The sequence below is a fragment of the Equus asinus genome, chromosome 2 (assembly GCF_041296235.1).
Source record: "Equus asinus isolate D_3611 breed Donkey chromosome 2, EquAss-T2T_v2, whole genome shotgun sequence".
NCBI lineage: Eukaryota > Metazoa > Chordata > Mammalia > Perissodactyla > Equidae > Equus > Equus asinus.
The window spans coordinates 108,702,777-108,729,139 of NC_091791.1; the positions used below are offsets into that span (position 1 = coordinate 108,702,777).

General features: G+C 39.9%; 1 protein-coding gene across 1 annotated transcript in view; it reads right to left on the reverse strand.

The window, feature by feature from the left end:
- The window catches only part of LOC106831998 (uncharacterized), a 104,021-nt gene that overhangs the window by 38,862 nt on the left and 38,796 nt on the right, over positions 1-26,363 (reverse strand). The window contains exons 2-4 of the mRNA XM_070496095.1: positions 21,673-21,830; positions 19,920-20,345; positions 13,876-14,089 (exon numbers count right to left, since the gene is read on the reverse strand). Of these exons, the coding sequence (XP_070352196.1) occupies positions 13,876-14,089; positions 19,920-20,021 (316 nt within the window). The 5' untranslated portion in view covers positions 20,022-20,345; positions 21,673-21,830. The remainder of the gene's footprint in view (positions 1-13,875; positions 14,090-19,919; positions 20,346-21,672; positions 21,831-26,363) is intronic.

The window sequence follows — 26,363 nt, forward strand, 5'->3', positions numbered from 1 at the left end:
CACCTTCGAAATATTTCGGAAAGTAAATCACCATTTGCACATCGCTAAATTGCCAGTAATTTTTCCAATTTCCACAGTTCCTCAAAGATTGGTAAAGCATTTTGGAATCCTATCCGCTAGGTTTCTTTGCCCTCTCACAAGATAATCAATCCATCACGATTGGGACAGCTGGGTGTGTTTACAACATGTGGGGAAGCTGCAATGAGTTTTTCCCTTGTGCTGAAGCTTCAGGTTCTTCTTACAAGTGTTTCTTTAAACCAGGCTCCTTGAGCAGAATCAGGGCAGTTTCTCCTTGTTTGCAAATGCAAGGTGTACTCTTTCCTACTTTGGGCGACCCCCTCCAGCCAGCATGCTGGATAAGGGAACAAGGAATGCCCCTCTTCCAATCTAACTCTCACCACTCAACTACGAGCAAAAAGGCTAGCATAGTGCTTGGATTTCTATATCCACTCATTATTATAACATTAAAAGAAGTTTTAAAGAAATAAAATTACTTGCAAGTCTACCATCCTGACAAGTTGATGGTCCATATACATATCAAGTTAAGTTTACATACGAGTTTGCCTTTTAACTTTCCTTAAGAGTTCATAGAAAACATTTTTCAATATTGCTATAGACTTCATAGCATTTTAATATTGCACATAATATTGCAATATTGATATGCTATGTGTATGTAATCAATCTACTACTCTTGGACATATAGTTGGCTTCCAATTTTTCATTATTAGAAATAAATTCTAAAAGGTAACTAAAGAGATTTTAGAGATTCAATCCCAATCATCCTTAAAGAAAAGAAATTTGACAATTATCCTTAAAGAAAAGAAAAAGTTGGCCCATGGCCAGGATTACTTTGCTAACTTCCATTAAGCTACTCAGAAGTGTATACCATTAGTCACAAGGAGGAACAGATAGAAAAGTAGAGAGAAAACTATATAAAATCGATCCTTTTTAATCTTTAAAATCAGCTGAAAGTACGTGTTCTACTGAGAGACCCAAAAGCATCATTTTCTTCTATGAATTACTATACATAATGTAGAGTAAATATATTATTAATATATATGGGGTTAGCTTTGTTGCACTTAATGGTTCAGAGTTACACACAATTCACGGGTTACGTAGTAGGCCATTTCCTGATTAGATGGCTGCAGCAGAGTAGAGCTGAAGAGAGACTTGCTGTAGCCTAACTTTTTAATATGGGTGTAATTTGATTACATCTCACTTTGTGTTTTAGACAGTAGAATTGAAAACACATTAACATCCATCACTTAGAATCTGCTTAACCTTTATGTAGATTATACCAGTCCAACCATTTCACTTAGAACTAACCCAGCATCTGACGTTTGTTTTCCCTTCCCTGTTCCAGCACCTGTCGTAGTCCCCCCAGTAATGGTGACCCTGGCTTTGGTGGAGCATGAGGAAGATGGTAGACGCCACAGGAAGTAGCCCAACTTTGAAGGCAGGGTCTTCTCTGGAGTTGAGGAAAAGGCATTCCAGCCATGGGAAGAGCAGAGAGGTAGGAACGTTTAGGGAATCGTGACCATTTGTTTTGCTAAGTAAAAGATATATAAAGGAAGAGAAAGTACATTTTCAAAGACTGGTTTGGGGACAAATCATGGAGGACTTTGAACAGCGGGACAAAGAATCTGGATAATAAGAAATTATTTTAAGCAAGAGCTAATCAAAACCAGATTTGTGTTTTGATAAGATTTAGCTGGGTAAAATGGATGGTAGAGAGAAGGGCCTACTGAAACAAGTGAGTATGGAGCTACCATATTTGGAAAAAAAAGCTGGTGAGGGGGTTCCAAATGAAGAGGCAGCAATAAGAACGGGGAGGAGGACATCGGTGCACGGTACAGTGGAAAGGAACAGAAATTGACCGAGCAAAGGAGAATAGGAAAGTAATCTTGGCAAGTTGTCCCCAGGACAATCTCCTTCCTGGGCCCTCAGTCCTAAACCAACATCACTCTGTTACAATGCTGTCTTCTAAAACAGTAAAAATGTGTGAGCCTCAGGTCTAAAGCTGGCTGAAACAATTGTTTGAATTCAGGCACCAATGTTATGATTGAAATGGAAATGTCATTGACTTTACCAACACATTTTTAAAGGACCAGTAGGTTTGGTTTTATTTTTTGACCTGATGCTCCCCAATCTCTGAATATCTGGCCACCTCCAAGGGCCTGAGAAGCCCAATTTCTAAACATCTGGCCAGTGATTAGGCTGCCTGTCCCAGCTCACCCTGAAAGAAGGAAAAGTCAATGGCAAAAGCACTGTGGATGGTTTCCAAATTCTTGGAGAAGCAAAGGCAAAGTTTTTAACAAAGAATGAAAGTGGCCGAGTGTGAGAAAGTTTGAGTTGAGAAAAGTCGTTTTAGAGGTTCTGGTAGGAGTGTCATTCAAAATTAAAATTGCTAGATAACTGGGCAATAACTAGGAAAATATAAAATAGGCATACCCAGAAACTTCACTGTAAGTACCCATGCTAGAAAAATACTCACAGCATATGAGCATTACGAGTATTATGCAGATGAGCATATGAAAAATACTTCAGTACATAAGGAAGTATGTAGAAGGATATGTGCTGCAGGGCTGTGTATAATAGCAAAAAGGTGGAAGGAATCTACATGCACATTGTATGGGAATAACTCCATGAGCACTGGTATAGCCGTACCATGGGAAATTCTAGAAGCAATTAGAAAATGGTGTGTAGCTGTTTCTACTAAGAAGGTAAGATCTCCAAGACACTGGCGAGGGAGAATACCAAGTGCGCAATGATATTTACAATATGACACATGTTTTAGAGTTTCGTTTTGATAGAAAAAGGACTAGAAAGATGTACACCTTTGCTAAAATAGTCACATCAAGGAAGACGGAGAAAGCCACTGGGTTTGGAGGTGGTGGCAAGGGGGACTTGAGCCTTATCATCTGATACGTTAATATTTACAAGGAGAGTAAATGTATGGCAATTATTTTGCATTTCAAATTTATCTGAAAATTTTTAAATACTTTGATTCTAAGGAATCGCTTTCTCCCCATCAAATATCAGGTCTTATACCAAAGACATCTTTCCTTTAAAATGATTTATTTAAAAAAAAGTCAGTGAGGTTTAAAGCAGGAATTAAAAGTTGAATAGGAATAGAACAGGTAGATAGATAGACAGATGATAGATAGATAGACAGACAAGCAAACCTCCATTGGCCAATCTCCTTCAGAGCTACCGATTTTATGCAAGATTACCAGGGTCACTCTGTGCAATACAATGGTGCAGCCCCCACAGCTTAAATAATGTGGCAAAATACATATCAACTGGCATGCCACTGATTTGCCAATGCAGAAACATCCTCGTATATGTAATATTTAGAAGAGAGTGTGAAACATCATATCCTTCTTAGACAAGATCCATGAATGGAGGTGATTTAAAATCAGAACTAAATAATCTAGATTGGAATTTATTCACTGAAATATCTTTCTAGGCTCAGAAATAAGTGGAAGCAAATTATTTTCTAAATTAGAAACTGTGTCTACGGTACCTTTATATCAGTTCCAATTTTAGAGGACAAGGCAGGGCTAATGCAATTTTAATATAGTTTAGCAGATAGTGATTATCACAAAATCTTCTTTTGCTCCCTTAGGACTTTTGCATTTAAGAACTTGATGGTGTTTGGGGTAAAATGTTGTAAGAGGGATTCTAGCACATGACAGAAAAGAAAATATTAACCCACTATAGAGCCAAGAGCTGGATTAATCTTTTAAGCAATTCAAAAGAGAATCAGAACATGAACCCTAAAAGACAGTTCAAATAGTCTGAAATATGCTAAAATATCTCTACTTTTAACAGTCCACTTTGGTGGATTTTCAGTTATTTTGGTCACATTGCTTTGACTCCTTAATTCAGAAGTAAGTTTTAATGTAAGTTGTTTTACTTTTCATGTGTTTGAAAGTGACAACCACTGAATATTTCTTTGAGCCTAAAGTTGAACACAGTCTGCCATGCTGAGCACGTGAGAGTCACTCTGGGAAAAGGGTGTTTAATGAATAACTTTGCAGTAAAAGGCCTTGAAAACTTCCTCTAAACATTAGACCTGGACCTTCTTTCTGAAATACATTAACAGCCTCCAGAAGGCTCAGAGATGCTGGCAACCCTCTTAGGCAGACTTCAGAAGTCCCTGATATTTCAAGCACATGGGAAGGTCGGTGCATATACTCTCCCCCCACCCTGCCCCTGTCTGTGCTTTGTGCCCACCCCCCCACACCCCTACCTCCACCCGTAGCCCCATGTTTGGAGAGCACGTTGACTGGAGTTCTCCTGGAGAGAAAGATAGATAAAGCCAAGCAATCGGAGTTATTTCCTATGCATGAAATTGATTAAATGCTTCACTAAATGGCTTATAAATTTGCTTCTCATATTTCTGTCACCCACTGAAAAGATTACAGAAACTCTGCATATAACCATGTTGTATACAATACCAAATTACAAAAGGTTGTAAAAACTAATGTTTTGTTTAAAGTTTTGAGCAGGACCATATGCCTTCAGTGACCTTGAGTAAGCTATTTTAATTCAAAACATTTCAAAGAATAGGAAGGGGAGAAATATTCAACTCCATGACAAACCAGACAAGTGGTGGGTAGACCTCAGTGAGCTCTGCCTAACTTCTGCTCTTTCCTACGAGGGGTAGACTGAATCTCCTCCTGGGAACACCTTGTGTCTCCAAAGCTGGGAAGCACATGTGGTATCAGCAAGGATGTGTTTACAAAGGAGATGAAAAAAAGGGCTTGAAAACCTCCTAAAGTTGAATTCGCCCTATTATTTGTAGTTCAGAGACACATCCCAATGGGTTCTGAGTCTTGCATAGACTTGCAGGACTATGTAGAAAAGATGACAAATATTAGCATGGGTGGTGGGGTTGTTTTATGTTTGAGTTCTTGTTTGTTTCTTTTTCATCTTTACATATCTTTCAAATGTCAGTTAAGCTCTATTCTTTCTTCCATGTGAGAATTCCTTCCAACTCTTGTGTAACAATGGGGGGGGGGATGTTAGCAAAGAAGCGATTTATAGGCAAGCACATGACCTACAGATGTTACTTGGGAAACTAATCCCTTTCTTAACATGGCCTTAAAAGTACCTTCACTTCTACAGGAAAAATGATATTCTTTCATAACATTTATAAGACATCATGTCCCCAGCAAGAATTAACATTTGGCATTAACGCACAGCTCTGGCAACAACTTCAAGAGAAGAAGTTTTACAACCAAGGATGTGCTTAAGATCTCTACTGGCCTGAGCTCTGTAGCACACATCCCCGACCTCCTATCACCTTCAGGAATAGTCAGTGTGGGAATCAAGATGCTGCCACGGCCACAGCCATCTGGAACCCAGTGAGGTGGAAACAACGAGGGCAATGCTTTCAATGGGGGCAGAAGGTCTTTCCAGCATCAGTCTAGGTACACATCTGCTTTCGTGTGAAGTTTCTAGGTATATATAAAATGTTGTGATAGAATTATCTCTCATTTGTGAAAACAATGTAATCTCACTAGTAAAATCCAGGTTTCTCTCTTTTTTTCTTTTTAAACGACTACCTGTTCTGGGAGATACGCCAACAATTCAAGGATGATTTAACCAGACCATCAACAGCCGGACAACTTATTTAACTCTTTGGTGATGGTTACAGGAACCTTCTTGTTGGCTTCAAGCCACTGCATAATTAATGTTGATGCCAGACACAGAGGGTTTAATAAATTATAACAAAGATAGAGGTTCCTTATTATATAACACACAGAATAGCTAGCTTCTACCCACAGGTGTTTGGCATCTTAAATGATTTGAATCCATGTTTCCTAAAATTTACTCCTTGGAACACGACTTCTACAAGATTATCTTTTATAAAACAGTTTTGCTGATCAAATCCATTGGGCAACCCTTTCCTAGAGAATCACAGTGCAGAGTAATGGGTTAGAGGCATCTGCCTCAAACAATCCTATTTAACTCAGTTTAACCTAGACTTTCTCACTTGACCCCAGACATTTTTTTTTATATTAGTGCTTAGAACATTGGAATTGTTCTTTGAAACATGCTCTGGGAAACACCAATTTAAACCTGCTGCATGCCTGGCAGACTAGTCTACGTCTTTTGAAAGTTTTGCAAGCTCGGGCTGCCCCTTTAGTAAGACTCTCAGCCAAAATAAGAGAAATCCGTAACTTTGCTACAGGCGGGCCTTTCCCATTCCTTTTCTCCTTGTGATTTGCCAGCCCTGAGCATGCGTTATTTTTCTCTTCTAATTGGAGCATGTGCTGTAGCTGCTTTTTTTTTTTTTAAGTAGATCTCACTAATCCACACAAGAGTCTGAGGGCATTGAATGCCCAGATGAGTATTAGCTACATTTATTAGTAAATAAATACTTCACATTGCTTTTTCTTAGAATCCCTTTTGTCTGAGATTACTTACAAATCCACTTTCTCTTTCTATTTTAAATAATAGACAAAAGCCATGTTGATTCTTCCCTTTCTATAATCAAAGTCACTCATACATCAAGATCATTCAGGAAAACGTAGCGGTGTGCAAGTGAATGAGAGTGAGATGATTAAGGAGATAAGCTTGGATCTATTCTCATTTAGTTTTTTTAAGTAAATCACTTGCACACTTCAGCCTCCTAACTAGGATGAGTAACAAATTACTCATGAGGAGCCTCGGAGGTGATGGATGATAGTGCTGTGTTGCAACCCTTTGGCGAGGATCTTTGCTCTCCAGCCTTAGTTCCCAAACTGTTGAGTGCATCAGAATCACGTGGAGGCAGTGTTAAAACACAGCTCTCTGAGCTGTACACCCAGAGTTGTGGGTTCGGTAGGTACGAGGAGAGGCCTGAGAATTTGCATTTCTAACAAGCTCCCAGGTGATGCTGAAGGTAGTGGTCTGGGACCACGCTTTGGGAATTACAGCTGTAAATCAGCTCCCTAACCTTCCTGATCAAAACTACCTGGAACCTTTGTTACAAACACCAAGCAGCAGCCCTACCCCAGACTCCCGAGATGGAATCTCTAGGAAGGAGACTCAGGAATCTGTATTTTTAATAAACTCTCCAAGCGATTCAAAACATCCAGGTCTGGACTACTTCAGCCCGAGAAGCAGGGCTTGCCTTTTAGATCAGGGCCTCAGGTCTTGGACTTCTGCCTGCCTCTGAGCATAGGGAGTCTCTCTGCTCAAGGCCTCTTCAAAGTACAAGAAGGCTGAAGACCCGTGAATGCCTCATCCAATAACTTGTCCGGTAATTGGTATATTGATTGCTAATGTCATCATGTTTTAGTATATATAAACCCCTCACTCTATTACATAGCCCCCAACAATCCAAAAAGTCATTGTTTATTCATTGTGACTCCCAAACTGGCCCTTGTCAGTTCCTGCTGGAGGGCTTGCTGATAAAAATCAGCAGATTATTGGACGCACACATTCTTAACATGACTGACCCATGACATCTCAGAGGGCAGCCAGGCAGCCTGTCATTACAGTACAATACTTTTCTTTCTTCCTCCTTATCTAGCCCCAGATGACTTTGAGATTTTTATTAACTCATTAATGACTGAAGATGTCATTAGAGCCAGTAGAAGGGATTTTTTCTTTCTTTCTTTCTTTCTTTTCTTTTTAAGTGGGAATAAGTGTACAATTTGCTTGGCCTCAGAGGGGGATGGGCTCATTGATGAAGCAGCCATGACAAACCAAGTGGAGAGGTTCTTTTATACTTTATTAGAATTTGAAATCTGATTGACGGGTAGTAGGATTGAAAATCTGCAGATAGAAATAACAAGTTGCTTCAGAAAAACATCGAGCAAGAAAAACAGGGCAAGAAAAATTCGACAAGATTATAGCAACCCACAAAACTCAACAATTTCTATTGTGTTATGGGCCCAATCTTTCCAACCTAACAGCTAAATAAAAAACAAAATCCAAGCAAGGCTACTAAAACAACTAAATGTTTCTTAACCTACAAATCCATTAAACCATATCTTGTTTCTGCGTGCCTTTAATTTTCACATCTGCAGGATTGCTTTTAAAAATCAAATTAGATCTTTTGAAGGCACTTAAATTGCAACAACCTTATGTTTTTTTATACACTCTCGGGTTTCAGCCTTTTCTTCTGGGTTGTGTATCCAATTAATGGGATATCTCAAGGAAGCACTAATCATTTCGAAAACTTGAGAATATAGAAGGCCGGCAGACTATTTTCATTATAACTGATTGGATTGAGAATAAGCTACAGAGGAAATGTTCAATAATTATGATAACTTTTTTTAGATGAGATCAGAAAACAATGTCAGTCGCATAAGGTGCTTTTCACTGCAATGGAGTCTTTGAAGTCTGGTTTCAGTTGATTCCTCTTTGGGGTTCAGCCTCGGGCATGTCAGAGGCTGCTGTGAGAGTGGGTTTACCCTGATTTTATCAGGCTGGATAATTCACTTGGCAAAGAAAACGTCTATTACTAGATGTATCTCATATGTTACTAAGTGTTTACGAAATTTTACTGTTGTCAAAACACATTGTAAATTAATGGCTTCTCATAACACATGGGGAAACAACTCCCCAGGAGAGAAAATTGTTGTCTCAGGACCTAAAAAGATTTTTGCCCAAGGAAATTGATGTCAGTAAACTATGACCAAGATTTAAATATGCCCGAAGCCAAGTTTGATTCTTAAATCACCTAACTGTATCTTTCTTCCTGTATTTATTTGCCTGGTGGAGAGTTTTATTCATCAAATATTATGTTAAATAGAATAATTAGTTAATATTGGCAGATCAATTAAATACAATAATTTAATCTAATTCAGTAATAACAGCATTAATTTTTTTGTCACCTTGCTGTACATGATGCCAAACATCCAGGTGAAATCTGGGGGGAAAAGAGTCAAAAACTCATATGTTTTTAAAGATCCAGATGTATGGTGTCAAGTAAACAAAACATCAAGGTTTTCAACTAATTTTTTCCATTTTCATCCAGATGTTTGGTGTCAGACAGTCTTAGTCTGTTCAGTCATAATCACAATGTTCTTTAACATCATTTGCCAATATTTAAATCCCTTCTCACCAAATTATCTCCAAAAATCCTGTTTAATTCATTCATGAGGGAAAACACAAAGATATTTTCTTCAGAAATAAACAATACCATGCCCATTAGACTCACAACATGATAATACCAGGCAGAATGGTGCCCAAGTCTTCACACTGAAAACACTTCCTATCTGTGTTTTTAAATGATGAAAGATAATTCAACTTAAATGGTTGGAATGGCAACTTAATTTTAATTGACGCGCACATGATAATTCCAGTTCTAGTAAGTAGTAGAGGAGAATAACAGGCTCTCAGTGTAAATGACAGCAATCTTTTCAGTGGGCTCTTTTCCCAACTTACTCACTTATTACCAAATCCCAAAAGAGAAGACCTGACATTCTAGGAGCGATTTCTGCTCTGGTGACTTGGGATCTACAGAAGCACTGACCTAGGAATGTGAAGACTTGATGTTGACCTTGCACTTCTGTTTTCTAACTGTGTGAACTTAAGCTGGTCACTTAAGCTCTGAGCCTCAATTTCTTCTTCTTTAAAATGGGAATAATAACCCTGCCCCCAATCAACCTGAGGATCAGATGAAAGAACTTTGAACCTGCAAAATGCTTGGCAAGTACAAAATGATCACTAACATATAAAATGTTTTATCATTAATTTTACGTATTATTAATGTTTAAATATTACTATGTAAAACAGTACTACAGTTACTGTTAATATAGAATCGAGGGGCACAGTAGAGATAGCCGCAGTCAAAAAGATCTGGTTAACTATTTGCTGTTTACAAATTGTTTACAGGAATGACTCTAATCCCTGGGTGGGCAAAACAATACCAGATTCTACTCCCCTGGGCTCCTCTGTCCTTCCTATGCTTCATCTAGCTGAACTAAGAAATAGTTTTAACACTACTCTCTTTATGGTAACTAAACAGACTAATCATAGGTTTCATTGATTGGATCTCTATTACAGCAGGGCACTTCTCCCAATCTGGAACCATACTCTTGACCAATGGGTGGACCCAACTTTGATGGGCTCACACACCCTCCTGGCCAATGGCAATGACTCAAGCCTTTGCATATAGCAATTTTATGGCTGCTAAATATTCAAACAGACCTCAGGATTTCTATCAAGGGAGATTGCTTTCACATTTTTTTTGCTCTTAGTAAAACGTTAAGTTCTGGGAAGTAGTCATCAAAGAACAGCCCAGCCCTCCTCCCCACACTATAAGAGCATTTCTAAGTGAGAAGTTAACTCACTTAGAAATGCTAAGCACTAAAGATCTTTCAAGCATTTTAATCTTATACTTTTTTGTCATGGCTCCAAGACTTTTGGAAAAAACCTCAAAACTTTTGAGCTCTACTTTTAAGATATTGAGAGGTTCTTGAAGTTCCAAAAAGTGAATAAAATAAATGAAAGGAAGACAACCTAGCTAATTTTAAACTTTAAAAAAATCTGCCGTGTCAGAAGCCGACAGAAAAAAAGCTCACACATTAAGAAATTTCTTTAAAAGTTTAGTCCTACTTTTTTCTCGATTCTAAGACTAGAGTGAAAGATGGAACGAAAAATCAAGTTTTAGTTCAACTTTTTGAAGTCAGTAATCACTTATTAGCGTGTGGCTATATTTGGACACTTGCTTTGAAGAGCCAGAAATAATACAAAAGGAAGCAATAATAATAAAAGGAAACATTTCTAATGTCATAATAGGGAAAGGTGTGTGAGCTGGAAGAAAGTACAGTACAGAAGCCCATGACAAGTCATGATAAATGGGTCGTTATAAAATTCATGTTTAGGCAGCACCAGGCCGGGGATAATGCCATTCGTCATGGCAACACTCTGCCGCTAATGAGCCCTCATTGCATATTCATGTCTGTGGCAGTTCTTCTCTCCCTCCCACCCTGCGCTAGTGCCTGGAAACGTCTCCACCTCTAGCTGAAGCTCAGCTTGGGCCTTCTTCTTTCTTCTTCTTCTTCTTCTTCTTCTTCTTCTTCTTCTTCTTCTTCTTCTTCTTCTTCTTTTTTATTTGTTATGTTGCAGCAATTACACTGTCAAAGTGCTGCCCAAGATTGATTGCTCTGATCTGTAGTTCAATTGTAAATTAGAATACACATCCCCCCAGGGACACACGGCCCCTATTTGTGATTAAGAAAAAAGCCCCATAATAGACTAATAGCTAAAGTTCTCTCTCTTTTACTTTCAGGCAATTAGCTTGATGAAATGGCCTCTTTTTGTGTACCCTGGAAGTGTAAACCGATATCATAATGAAGTATATGATGTTTATTCTATTATTTTCACCTTGCTGGGTATGCAGGAATGCATAAGTAATGGCTGCTTTGTCTGGTACGTTTACTGATTCACAAGTAAACTATTTCTTAAAGATGCAGTGTGTGCATTCTGAGGCTTGAGTTAAGCAACCCTGAACTGTGGGTTACCCTCCATGCAAAGGCCTCTCTACTAAAGAGAACAATTTCCCAGGTAGTGGTGAGAGCAAGACTGTGATTTTCAAGGGCCATCTAGCTCCTGGGCTGCTCTGGGGTAGATGAGGTGACAAAGTACAAATGGCAGCACTTAGGATCAGTGAAGACCCAGCGGCACTTTGGCAAAATGTCCCGTGCTGACTCTGTGCCCAGGGAGACTCCAGCTGACCATAATGTGTGCTTCCCCTCCCCTAATTAGTTGTGGAACACCAGATCAGGCTCCACTCTTGGAGGGGGTGAAGCTGTCCTGACACAATGTTTTATATAGCCACTTTTAAGCAGATTGCTGGCGCCCCCCCCCCCAAAAAAAAGTCCTGCCTTGTCGTGATCCAAAATTTTGATCTCTTAAGTTGGCAAGAAAACATTCTTTAGCTTCCTACATGCACCAGCTGACAGAGTTTTTGACCAGTGAGCCAATGAATACAATCATTTGTAGCTGGTGCATTTTACAGCCTTTGTGTTCTTCATATGTGATATTTTAACATTTGTTTTCTGTTCATTCACGAGAGCCTGGAGGGTAAATAAAAACAAAGTGTCCCAACTGGCAAGATACAAATAGAAAAGAAGAGGGGCTGGCCCAATGGCGTAGTGGTTAATTCATGCACTCTGCTTGGTCGGCCTGGGGTTCACAGCTTTGGATCCTGGGCACAGACCTCCACACCGCTCATCAAGCCATGCTGTGGCAGCCTCCCACATACAAAACAGAGGAAGATTGACACAGATGTTAGCTTAGGGCCAATCTTCCTCACAAAAGAAAAGGAAAGAAAAAAATAGAAAAGAAGAAAAAACAAAACAATTTATCTTGGCCTATAATGGTTTCTAGTGGGTAACTTATCAAGACATTAATTACTGTTCTAATTCTACTTTCCAATTCCCTGCCACTCATCAATAACTCAGTTTGTGTTACCCACCAAATACTTCTTGGACTTGTGTTGTCTGAATAAATTCATCCCTGTCCTCTTTAATATGAACTCTACTCGAGTTTCTAAAAAATTATTTTAATAGCAAAAGGATCTCACTAATTTTTTAATATTGAATTGAATGTGCATTTTAAGATTTGTTATATTTTGAAATATAATAATATCATAATAACGATGTTTGAGATACTGTTTTGTTACATATAAAGTGTGTTTGCAATTCCTTCCAGTTACTCTAGCCACTTCCTGGTTAATAAAACCTTTTGGGCAAGTTTATTATTATATCCTGGAAAGTGATTCTAATGTAACATAATTTTCAAAAGTACTACAAAATGATCTACCCAGAAATATTTCAGGAAAACTCACTTGATACCTTTTTTGCTAAAAATCAAAGGTTTTTACCAGTCTTTATCTGGGGCCTGGCTTTCTCTTTAATTTTTACAACACTGAACCTATGTAAATTATAACCTGCAACATAATAAATGAAAGTTTTCACTGCTGTTAGAAAGGTATGCATGTCTAGTTGCCACATTGCTGCCATATTTGAAACATGCTTTTGTAGACTTTCAAGTGACATCGAGCCTGGGAAGGTCTCCAGACTTACAGCACTTACTTGCTGTCAACTGTCACATTTTTTTAGTACATTTACTCTATAACAATAATGCCTCGTATTTAAAGAGTGCTTCATAATTTTTGAAGTGCTTTCATATAAATTGCATCATATAAACAATCCCATGAGATAATGAGGCAAATAATTTTATTGCCACCCCAAAGCTAGAGGAGGAAAGATTGAGGCTCGGAGAAGTTAGGTCACTTGCCTAAAGTCGCAAGTCAGTAAGTACAAAGTTGAACGTTGTCCCCAAGCTTTTAACTCCAAAATCTGAGCTCTTTCTGGTAAGCCATGCTCCCTCTTCATTAGCTACACATTGACCATAAGCAACAGCTCGCCAGAATCTCACAGCTCTTAATGTAAACGAGTCTTGTGATCTTTATATCTGGACAAGATTAAAGACACACACACACACACGCCTTGATAAAAACCTACAAAAAAAAAAACATGGAATTCACTGCATTCTTACCTATCCACCTAAAGTTAAGATAAATAATCTATAATTGATAACAAACATATGCTTAGACAGGGTACGTACCAGACACAAAATTGAAGCAATTATCTTGATAACTCAAATTTGAGGGCTAGGGAGAGGACCACTGTTTTCAAGAGACATGGGTTTGTATCCAAATTTTCCAGAGATTTGGTTGGGTCTCTTCACCAAACGTCTCTCCAGACCTTTGCACAAGCTGCTCCCTCTGCCCCACCCTCACCCTTGTCACTTATTCCCATAGAACTCATTCAACCCTGACCATCTCTCTAGACTTAGCTCAAAGATCACTTCTCCTTGGAGATGTTCCCTGACGTCCATCTCTATCCCTGTTCCAAATACCTCTTTGATTTGATCTCCACGAATGAGCCTCCTTCATCCCAGTAACGGCATCTCCCGTGTTGAAGCCAGTGAAGACAGGACTTGCATCAAGAATCCAGCAGATATGAACACTTTCAAGGGTGTGCTGGACCTCTGTCTGCTGAAATGCCTCCACTCTCAAGATCCCCAACGTACCAAAGTTCCACCAAGGTGCTCTGGTTACGTGAGATGTCGTCTATGAGGGAAAATGAGCAAAGGGGACAGCAGATCTCTCTGAATTAGTTTTACAACTTCTTGTGGGTCTTAAAACTGATTTAAAATAAAATATTATAACTTTTTACAAAAAAAATTTTATTTTTGCTCTTATGTTTATACATCTTTATTTTTTAATTTTATATTTATATTTTTTATTTTCATATATATTTCTAGAATATCTAAGAAAAACAGTAGTCATTACATACTATCATACAGGAAAGGAATGCCCTAATTCTGGGCACTGTTCTTTTTGTCTGGCCAGGTTGGCATTTAAAATATGCTGGCAGAGGAGGGCGATGCATTACTTTTGCCTGATTCAAGCACATCCTCGAAAAGATGTTTTCATAAACAAAGTGCCGACGGCTATGATCTTATCTTCTCTTTTCTTTTTATCCTAATTCAGGTCAATAACAAGTGTTTCTGCTCTCTTCTGCAGATTCCAGGTTTTGGAAGAGAGAGAGTAATTACAAGCGACAGAGAATGCTTAGTGAAAAATTCACAAGAAGCCACAGTGGCTTTAAACTTCTTTCTACTTAGCATTGTCTTTTTAAAAAAAAAAAGTCGATTTTAAAAAGAGATGTTTTAAATAAATAAGGTTGGTGTTTACACTCCAACAAAGTTGCTGGAGTTTTTAAATTACTTGTTCAAGAGCCCACTGTCAGTTACATGGATAATAATGTGGGTCATTACCTCAAAGTCTGAAGCTTAGTGGGCAATTTTTCTATTATTAGGAGATCTCAAATCCACCAACAAGAAATCCATATGCACGTAGATTAAGGTAAAATTTCAGTATATCTTTAAACTAATTAAACTTATAAGTTCAACAAGGACTCCCTCAGCATAAAAAGCTGCAATTTCTAATATTTTTCAGTTAATAAGCTTCTTATACTCCATAGGATGAAAATTATGAAAAAGCCTGTAGATATCATAAGCATAAAGTCAAATTCGAGATAAATGACATTCCCCCATATTCCTCCTTCTTTTTCTGAAAACTGCAAACTCTTTAGTGGGTACATCTAAGAAGTGTACCTGTTCAGAAGTCACTGTAGTTTTGTGATAACCAGTTTAAATTAAGTTCAGCTCAAAGTGTAGCACTACAACGCCGTCTTAGCAACCCACAGGCTTGTCCAGAAAAGATTCTGAAGGATACAGAATGATAACCAGGTGCAGGAAAAGAATGCCTCTCGGATTGCTAGAAAAGCCCCTTGGAGGAGGGCATCCATCTTTATTGGTTCAGGACCACACCCACAAGATGTAAAGGCAGAGCTTCGCTTAATAAATGAAAGGGAGGAAAAAACGTAAGGATGTTTTTAATATTTGGCTTATTGATTCATGAATCAAAGGAGAAGAAACTATAATTACTTCTGCTTCCCTCAGAACTGAGAGATTTCTTCCAAGCGATCTTTTGTGTGGCAAGAACAAAGCTTTATTCCAAAGAAAATTCACTTTAAAATATCCCAAAAGAGATAAAATACCCGCAAGATTCTGCAGCTCTTTAATGCTTGCCATGGGCCAAATTGTGCAATTAGAATCAGTCACTTTAAGTGCTAAAGTCGTATAATGCTAATAGATCACTTTATAATGTGAGCAGTTTTTAAAAGTCGTATTTAATTTTTCATTATGACTGTACTGAATGCTAGTTGTGTCTGTCCATTCAGTTACAGATTCTTACGTCCAGCGAGGGCGGGGAGGGACTGCCGCTTGCTGAGGCGTTGCTCCATTCTAGCTGTAATTCTCGGAGACCTGAATTAGATCTCTAACATAGACCATATTTCAGCTTCCTTCCTAAATGTGTTTATTTGTATTTCCAAACCAAATGATGAGGGCTCCTTTTGGTTTCATAATTATTTTCTTTCAAAAAATACATATTGAAGCAAAAAGCTTCGGTGATGTGTGTGTGTGCACGTCAGAGGGTGTATGCACGCACACACGTGTGTGGTTTTCTTTAAGAAAATGAAATGAACCATAAAATAAGCCCTTAACAGTAACCTAAGAAATAAAACAAAATCATTTACAACACATGGGATTGTTGCAGGATATGTCAAGATTAGACGGTTTAAGGGAGCTGTCCTGAATGTGGAAGCAATTATAATGAAATTCATGACTCATTAGCAAACATTCCATATTGTGTTTCTCATTTCTGGGTCAATGTTACTAGGAAATATAGACTTAAGATTTAGATGTTTCATTGACTCCAGCACTAGATTATAGATAGTTGAACCATACAATTACAGAAAGCAAAGACTCCATGGTTTTGAAGTTCTTCATTTCTCAGATGTAGGCAATTTTGTCCCTAAAGTAAGTATGAACAAAATAACCTCAAAAGTATATTGGTAAGAATTAAATTAGTGCTAGAAGGGTTGCCTCTAAATGTGAAGTAAGAATTGCATGGTGCAAATACATACTGGGGGGGGGGGGGTGTCGGTGGGGATTTCACATGCACACTACTTGGTATGCAAAATGGCTGGTGAACTCAAGTACCCAATACTGTATGTAATGGGAACCAGATGTCGAACAGAGAGAGAAAAATATTTTATAGCAATAAATGTGACATTGACTCTTAAAGGGTTTGCTGCTTTTAAACAACTTCCCAGTCTTACTTTTCCTCATATTTTAAAATAAAGTAGATTGTGTAAAGAAGTTATTTTCATATTTTAAGAGGGAAAGTGTTTAACTTGCCATGATCTCCTAAAATGTGTACATATGGAGAAATGATCTGAAAAAAAATAATTTTGGAAGTTATTCATTTATGAAAGTACTGTGTTCAGCGATGCAAAAACGTATTAAGGCAAATAAAGCATCATTCCTCCTGCCCTTTAGGAACTTAAAATACACTAGATTCTATAAGATGTGCACAACTGTTACAGGGACAAAACAAGAAGCAAAAAGCAAGACCTGGGGAAGAGACACAAAGTGCTCTGAGAATTCAAAGGAGGAAAAGAAAACTTCTGTGGTTGTCAGATCCCATGAAGGAGGGTCCTGCGGATTCATCCTCCTCTGTGTCTCCATGTGCACGCCTTCCTGTGAGTGCACCAATGCTGCAAAGGCCTCCCACTCTCTTGCCCAGCCATAGCAGTGGTCTCTCAGCATCTCTGCTCTCTCAGCCTCCCCCTACCTACTCCCAATGCAACCCCCACTTTGCTGTTGGGGTTGTGGTTCTGAAGCACTGGTGCCATCCAGGAAGCAGAGGACCCTCACGATTAAGTTGCAAGCTCTGTAATTAGGCCTAGGGTCCACTTTCTGCTTTGCCATTTACTAGTTGTGACCTTGGAGAAGTCATTTAACCAACCCCTTTCTACCTGCATTTTCTCATCTGTCAGGTGAGGATGATAAAAACACACATCTCATGGGCTTGGGGTCAGGGTTTATTGAGGTTCTGCACATAACATGCTTTGCAAGATGCCACTATGGAGGCAGGGCATTGTTAGGAGAAACTCTTTTAGCTGTTCTCCTATCAATCATCGGATCCAGTTTTTATAGAAGAAAATCTAACGTTGTTATTTTAGTGTGCCAGGCTGCTCATGAACTGGTGCTTGCATGCTTTTGCAATTCTCTTCTTGATCTCTTCCCTCAAATATGCAACTCTCATCCTATCCTTGTCTGTTTGTCATTGTCCAAGAAGGCCTTCTGTGCTCAAGCTTCTGTACCTTTGCATATGCTATTCTGCCTGCTATGGATGCTCTACCCTCCACCTATCCATGTAGCAAATTCTTGCTTCACCTGGTCTCCCCTCCAGCAGATCCCTCTGTGCCTTCCCTGATATCCTGTGAAAGAATAACGGCCTTCTTTACTAGGCCAATGGTAGCAAACTCATGGCCCACACAGATAGCAAAAATAAGTGAAGCAGGCCAAGGTAATACAGTAGGGAGTAGTGGGGACTGTGGTAAAAAGGAGAACCCATGCCCTAGCTACAGGGTCAGCTACCTCTTACTGTTGCCATGGTAAAATGAGCACCCAATATTGCCAAAATTTCCACTTTTTTCAAGGTAAGACAGAAATTTGCATTTTTTAACCTGAAATCTTCAGTTGTTAATTGTTGGCAACTAAATCTTTTTTTTCTTTTAATGCTATAACTTTGAGGCAAACACAACCCTCTGGGGACCAAATGACTAATGTGTGATCATTATCTGTGGTCAGTATCTGACTTCCTTAGAACTGTCTGGAACTCTTCCTACAAAGCTCCAAAGCCCACTCTGTGGTTAGCAACACTGGAGTCAGCTCTAAAAATACAAACATGGTCTAGAAACCTAGCCTATATATAAACTTAATCTGCACCTGACATGTGAGTGAATAACTGAATGAGTGAGTTAAACCTACCTTGAGGAGCCCCAACTCAAATGTCAGAGGTGACACTGCTTTAATTTTGTTGAAAGGTGAGCATAGAGCAAATCCTAGACCCAGAAAGAGACACGTTGTCTCTGAAACTTTGGCCAAGAAGAAGAAAATGGTAAAGGCTAGGATGTAGACGAAGTAGAAGATTCAGTGAAAGCAATGACAACAGATCTTTTTAAAACTTTTTAAATGTAACTTCTAGCCACTTATCTCAAGAAATAATCGTGCATAAATATTTGACTGTAAGGATGCTCATCACAGCTCTGTTTATAATGTTGAAAATCACTGCTGTTACGTGAGCAATGAGAAAGGACTTATGATCATCATTATTAATAACAATAGGTGAAATCTATTGAACTTTACCTACTTATGTGACAGTTTATGTGCTGGGAACATGAGATTCACCATATCCCTTAACCATATTGTTATATCCATCCTACAGATGAGGACTCTCAGACTTGGGGTGTTTAAATAATTTGCCCAAATCATGAAGCAAAGAGTGTCAGAGCAGATGTTTGAACACAGGACTATTTAATGCCAGAGCTCAAGCAATACATTCCACTTCTCCCATAAATACTGGAACATCCACGGGAGTCTCTGTGCAGTCACCCAAATTATCATCTAGGATATATGATGATACAGAAAAGACTTACAGAGTATTATTAAGTGAAAAAAGCAGGTTACAAAAAAGCGTCCTCTTGCTCAGGCATTGTTAGATGGAAATGTCAGGAGCCTACAGACACTGCTCCACCACTAAGGGAGTATTTGAGGGAGGAATAAAAGGATATCCCACAAAAATCCCTGCAGGAATTTGTGCCAGGATACAAGGATGTCTCTAGGCCCTCTCTTCCCCTGCTTCTTGCTCTGTGTCACCTCTACTCGTCACTCACAATCCACCTTCTCCTTTAGGTTTAGTACAGCTTTAGGTTTCGAGGTGAAAATTCAGATCCCACCTCCATGTAGTATTATAGGTCCAGATCCCAATACCATCTGATTTAATCCTAAGGAAAGAGTAGACACTGGCCCAGCTGGCACCTAATGTCTTCCCCTGGTCTAATTAGCTGGCACCAGGGGCTAGAAATTCTGTGACAACTGAATCTATAAAACAGCAAACAGTGTGCAGGGAAGCACTGCCCATCTAAGTAGTCATTCTATTTTTGGTAAATAAAAAAAATAAATATGGAGAAAAAAGACGGGAAGGACCCACACCAAGGTATTAACAATGTTTAAATCTACAACATTTGTTTTCCCATTGTTGCTTCTCCACGTGTTCTAAGCTTTCTACAGTGGACATATATCACTTTCGTACTACAAGGAGAAAAGGGGCCCAACCTACCTGGGGACTAAAAAGTAAATGTGTAGAGTGGGTGATGTTTGGAGACTAAAGGCCCAGAGGAAGAAAACCAGTATCTTTAGCGAAGATGGGTTGTAGGAAACTCTTACCAAAGAAAGGTTAATATCTGAACAACAAACCATACCTGATGGTCCTTGGATGTGGAGCAAGGCCTCACCAAGAAGATGTCAAAGCTGCATCTGATGGAGATGCTGGGCAGTGGGTGCACAAGGGCCCATGGCCCCATGACCCTGTGCCAGGCAAATGGCTCCTGGGATAAGACAGCTCAGAGCAGAGAAGAAAGGCATGGGCTACACGGAATGTAGGATATGGTTTTAGAAGGCAAGAGACAACAGCCATAAATGAGGAAACCAAAATGAGAAGATGTATTTCAAGCAGACATGTGAGGAAGGGCGGGGAGAGTTCACTGGTCTGAAAATGGCAGTGCAGTCACAAATAAGTAATGAAGGGGAATGGAGGTAAGTCTTTTTCATGCACAGAAAGGGTAAAGTGATGACCAAAGGAGATAAAGGCATAGATAGAGTTTTAGGACCATAGAGGAATGACGTAGCTGAAAGAAAGGTCAGTTGGTTACCAAGGGAGGGCAGGAGAATAGAAGACGGGTAAGAAGCAAAGAAGTTATTGAGAACAAGCATTTGGGCTTGAATACAGCTAGCCAGAACACCCGCTCCAGAGTTACACATTGGCAATGTTAGTTCCTGCAGTGCCATTTGCCTGCCACACTTTCCCAATGATGAGTGGCCACAGGCCTTCCTAACCACACCCCGCCTGTGGACTCTATGCATGTAAATTCTCATCTTGTACCCCACCTGAGACATGCTCCCCTATACCTTGCACTTCTGGAGAATAGATATTTCATTACTTTTCACTGATTACTTAATTGACTTTTAGAGCTCCATCGTGACAGGAAGCTCCTGGAGACTGGGAGGTTGGGAACACCTGACATTGTGATTGGACATATTAGCAGTTATAAGTCATGTCCACAAATTCTTGAATACTCCTCAAATCCAGGGGTCTATGTGCTCTCTTCTTGAATCTGAGCTGACCTTAGTGGCTGGTGGACCAGAGGAGTATGTGCCTTGGCTAGGCCAAAAAGGATGATTCAGCTTCTACCTAGTTCTCTTGGGACACTCATCTTTGGAGTCCAAAGTGGGTGGGAAAGGAAAACAACAATGAGATACTGCGAGGAAGCTCAGACCACATGGAATGACCAGGTGGTCCAGCTGACAGCCCCAACTGAGACTGCAGCAAGGGCCAGCATCAACCATCACACGTGTGAGTGAGGGCGCCTTAGTGGCGGCTCCAGCCTCAGCCACTGTCAGACTTTGTCTTCCTGAAAGGCTGCATGAGAACCACGCAGCAGAGTGCGGTCAACACTCAGAACTCTGTCAGATAGCAACAAAATGATTGTGGTGGTTTGAATTGAGTTAATTTTAGGGTGATCTGTCATACAGAAATAGATAACTGGAACAGACATAGTTGGTTCTTGACAGATATCTGTTCAATTTAATTCAATAGCAGAGAAGGAAGGCGACATCATCTCTTGATCCCTTTTTCCCTTTGTCTCACCCTCCATTATCTTCTGTTCCTTAGTCAGGCTCTCCTTACCTCCTGGCCCTCCCCCTTATTCTCCCTCTCTGAAAATCCAGAATTCTCCCCTTTTTTTTAATCACCAAGGGAGTTGTAGAAGAGAGAGCTCTCTCCGTACCTATAGAAGGACTGTTTTCTCTCTTTTGACATAAAGAAACTCAAATCCTTTTTGTAGAAAAACTGTTCCCATTTTCTGTTCTTTACTCAATTTATTCTTCCTTCCCGAATGATCTTTGAGCCTTATGTGTACTTTTTAGGTTGTAAAAACTAACAACAAGATACCTTACCCCGTGGTGATCTTGGCTGTGGTCTCAGCCTCATCTGGAAAGCACTGTTGTTGTGGCCACCTCCTGGTCTTCTCATGGCTGTCCCAGCCATCTGCTGCAGAGGCCTCACTCGCTTCCCCAGCAGCACAGGGCTCTGCAGGCAGCAGCTGCATCATGAGCTTGAGTGGGAAGACAGCAAGCAGGGTGGTCAGGATTGCTGTAAGGATGCCCTGAGTGCAGCTTCAAATGAGGCTGTGTGGGAGGGATGCTCAGATGCTGTGGCCTGGAAACCCGCCTGGCTCGCCTTGCTCCAAAAGAGCGTGACCCACAGAACAGTCACTGGGCAGCTGATAAAGCATGGAGGCTGAGGAATAGCCAAAACTAGACCAGAAAATTTCCCCACCCCTACGTGAAAGGGAGTCCGTTCCGTCTGTGCTGCCTCTTGGGGGTAGCCTGCACCACCACCTCGGAATGTCACCTGTGATAGGCTTAGGTGGGTGCACCTCGATGGATTCACGGCTTTGCACAAAAGCACAGACTTCTGGAGGAACACAGAACTGCTCAGCTGAGAAATGAAGAAGCGCCCTCCAGGAATGGCAAACACGTTGCTAAAGGGACCACGTGCAGGGTTGGCCGAGTGCCCCAGCAGCAGGCAAACTGATATCATCTCAGGTCAAGGAGAAAGCCCCACAGCCCAAAATAGCCACCCTTCCCAGTTGCCACAGGGTCTAAAATTATACCATTGAAGATTTATTCCTGTGCACACCTCACTTACATTGGGGACTGGTCTGTGGGTAGGGGTGGGGGGACCCATGAAATGACTTCACATTAAGGTGTGAAAGGCCTAACAGCTCCGTGGAGTTATGTGGGGACAGGAAAAGAGGGAGGTGTGGGAAGGAGATCAGCAAGGCAAAGGAAGCGTTGGTGAGGGACATCACAAAGAACCTCTCCTCTGTCTGAGTTTTCTCCAGAAGGAGTCTAGCTGGCAGCCATATCCTTGAAACCCAGGCCACAGCAATTTGCCAGTGAATTTGAACCACGCATGTAAACAATTCTAATAATTTATTCCTTGAAACACCTTTATAATGCATTATTATGCAGAGCTGCACATGCTTCTACCTCAAATTTCCTAAATGGGAAAAAAAAAGTAAATTAAGGGGCAATTAGAAAGAACAGCACGAGGAAACATGAGGAAATGGGCCTGGTCCGTCACGCTGGAACACAGAGGGAGCTACAGGCAGGTGATCAGATCGTTGCCGCCCAAGTCTCCACTTCTGGGGGAAGATCTAGAAGTTTAGTTAACCTGACCCCGAAAGATTCAGCAGTAAACAAAAGCAAATAATCACTATTAGAAGTACATCTCAGACCCACTGTTTCAACAAACAACAGCTCCATCTGATTCCGTTCTTAAAGTCCTTAGGAAATAGCAAACATTTCAGAAAGGAAGTACCCCCTTCCTAGGGCAGAAAGCTAAGTACCATGGATGCCACTGATGAGTTTTAGACAGAGGCAAGGATAAAAACAGGTGCAGAGACAACAAGGAAGGAGGAAGGAAAGAGTGAAAGAAAGAAAGAGTGGCCAATGCCGAGAACAATGAATTTCCACAGGAAGTACCAACGTTTCTACACTGTTCAGCAGTTTATACAGACCTGTCACTTACCTTCACCTCCAACCCTCCAAACTCCATGAAGGAAGGAAGTTTCACTCTCATTTTTATGAATGAGAACACCTTGGAAGAGAGAAATTAGGTGATTTGCCCCAGGTGATACAGCCGGTTAGATGGGGACACGGGCAGGCCTTGAAACCCAAGTTTGACTAACAGAAGCCCATTTGTTCTGTTCCGACAGTCTGCAGAGTTATAGAACCCTGGGCTTCAGGAAATGTTACTCCTGGGTCTATGAGTAACTTACTGGATGATTTCCGCAGCTAAGATTTCCCTTTGCAACCTTGGTTCATTCATTCAGTCAACAAATAATGATTGAGTCTCCACCAGTGCCGGGCAATGTTCTAGGAACTGGAGTTCACCTTCACAGAGGTTTCACAGAGGTGACTTCCGGATGGTCAATCTCAACTGTCCCCTTTGCTGAGAGCCACTCTCCAACCACGCAATCTAAAGTGGGCCCCTCATCCTTTCCCAGGCGCTCATGTCTAATTTTCCCATAATACTTAACACTGTCTGAAACCATGTAGTTCATATCTTTATTCACTATTTTACTATTTGTCTTCTCTCTCTAGACAATTAGGTCCTTCATAACAAGGACCCTGTCTTATTCAAAGCTGTCTCTCCAATACTTAGAAAAATTCCTACACACAGCAGGTGCTCAATAAACATTTGTCCAACCAATGACATTAAATATCAATGAGAGCTTTTATCCCGTGTCTACTACGTGTCCAAAGTAGTATGAGACTGTTTACATCAATTACTTCATTTAAAGATGATACATGCCAAAACAGAAAATATGTGAAGAAGATGTGGTTTTACTAATGGCAAAGAAGATGCTTGGAACAATTAAAGCTCAATTGGAAATGCCTGTATTCTGTGCCACTTAATGCAAGAACAAGGGCCATCTTGTGACGTTAAAAGGTAACAAATTTAAAATGAATAAAAGGAAATACTTTTTAAAGCAGCGTATAATCTACCTGTGGAATTCACTGCCGCAGGATATTATTGAGGCAAACAGTCTAGCAAGATTCAAGAAAGGATTAGACATTTATATGAATAGGAATAATATTGGCAGTTACGCTAACTAGGTTAAAAAGTTACAAGGCATGTCCGTCGTGGGCTTCAGGGTATAACTGTTCACCAGCTGGGGTGAGGAAGGAATTTCCCCTTGCAATAGAGCATTGCATAATTGGCCAGATGCACAAGGGCTCCAATTTTTGCCATCTTCTGTAACACAGGCAGAGACCACTGCCCAGGGGATGTTCCTGAGAAGATGGACCAATGACCTCTTAATGTGGTATTTCTGTCTTCTCGTTGCACAATCCTGAGTAGAAAGTAGAGAATACAGATAAAGTCATCAAGTCTTTTGGATTTGCACCTGAAAATGTTTCAATTTCAAAAAACACGAATGCTAAACATAATTCTCTTCTTCCTGATGAAAATATTTCTCGGAATGAAATCATGCTCCAGCTGTAATCTTAGCAGTGCAGCCAACAGTGCCAGCACGCTGCCTGGGCACTTCCAAATCTCAGCACATCAGAGTCGTGGGAGAATCTCATACATGAGCATCATCACCCATTTTTCACATCCCTCTAACACTCTGCCTTATGCATGTGCACTTAACACAGATGTGTTTAATGAACGTGCATTTCCACAGGTGTGCAAGGAAAGCTGCTCATGATGCTGTCCACTCACATTTCGAAGCTTTTCTCTTTGTTATAGAATCAATTACACTGCCAGGCACAACCTTTTTTCTTGGTGATGTATGTTGTGCATTTTTTTCATCCTAACATGGAAAATCCAAAAGGCAGTTGTTAGCCACGCATCCAAAACCAAGTGTCCATAATAACATGTTATCATATTAAAGAAAACATTGAAACTAAATTGTTTATTATAGTTAATTACGTTACAAACCTTACTTATTCAGGTGTAGACAAGGCTCTGAAGAAACTGTATCTGTGTTTGAACTATTAACAAAAGAACAGCCCTTGAACTGTGGGACAAAGAATATTCTGCAAGCCAAAACAGAAAGGGAAATTTAATTTAAATCCTCAAACCAGCAATGTACCTAAAAGATTTCAAAGATCCCTGAATAAAAGTAAATGGGTATACCACAAAGTGTTGTACAAATGTTAATATATGTGTTTTTCTGGAGAGAGAGAGAGAGAGAAAGAGACCACATAGATGCCATTATTATTTTCAAATACGTGAGAACACAAAATAAGTTTAGAACCACTGGCCTAGGCCCCAGTCCACAAGAAAATTCTCAAGTCACTCTGGACAAAGTCCTTTTCATTTACATGCAAGATTCGCTTCCTTCTAAGATTTGCTTCCTTAAATTGGCAGGATAATATTAATTGGACAATCTTTGGAAAAAATCATACATACAGTATCTAATACCCATTCAGAGAAAAGGCCTTAATCATTTAAGTGTTGCTTCGGATAGCTATCTGTCATTTTATTGACCAGTTGATGACACGTCTTTTAAAGCTGGGCTATTTTCTCTTGGTCTAAGTCTCTCTCTTTACTTTTTCATGTGATTATCTTAAGAGTAGAGCTTGTCAGATTTTGGTTTGTTGGTGTTGGGTTGTTTTCAATTTGAGGTTTGGGGTTTTTTCTGATAATTGATGTCTGGTTTTTTTTTTTAAATTTACCACATATCGTGAGGAATTACAAGTTGACAGTGTAAGCTCTGTAGTCAACCAGATGGGGTTTGAATCACACAGTAACAGTGTGACTTCAGATAAACTAATTATCCTTCCCCGTGACTCTCTTTCCTCATCTGTAAAATGGAAATATGAGAAAATCTAGCTTAATCTGATGAGCAGATTAAAGGAGACAGTGACCATAAAGCATCTGACACATTGCCCATCTTACATTAGGTAGATAACAAATGTTTTCTATTATTATGATTGTGCATATCTTGCCTGCATATTTGTAATCATTAAGAGTACATATCCTATTTTGATACTATTACATGGTTCACGTAATAATCAACATCAGGAAAATATTTTATAGTTTCATTTCCCATATTGTTAGGTTTGTATTT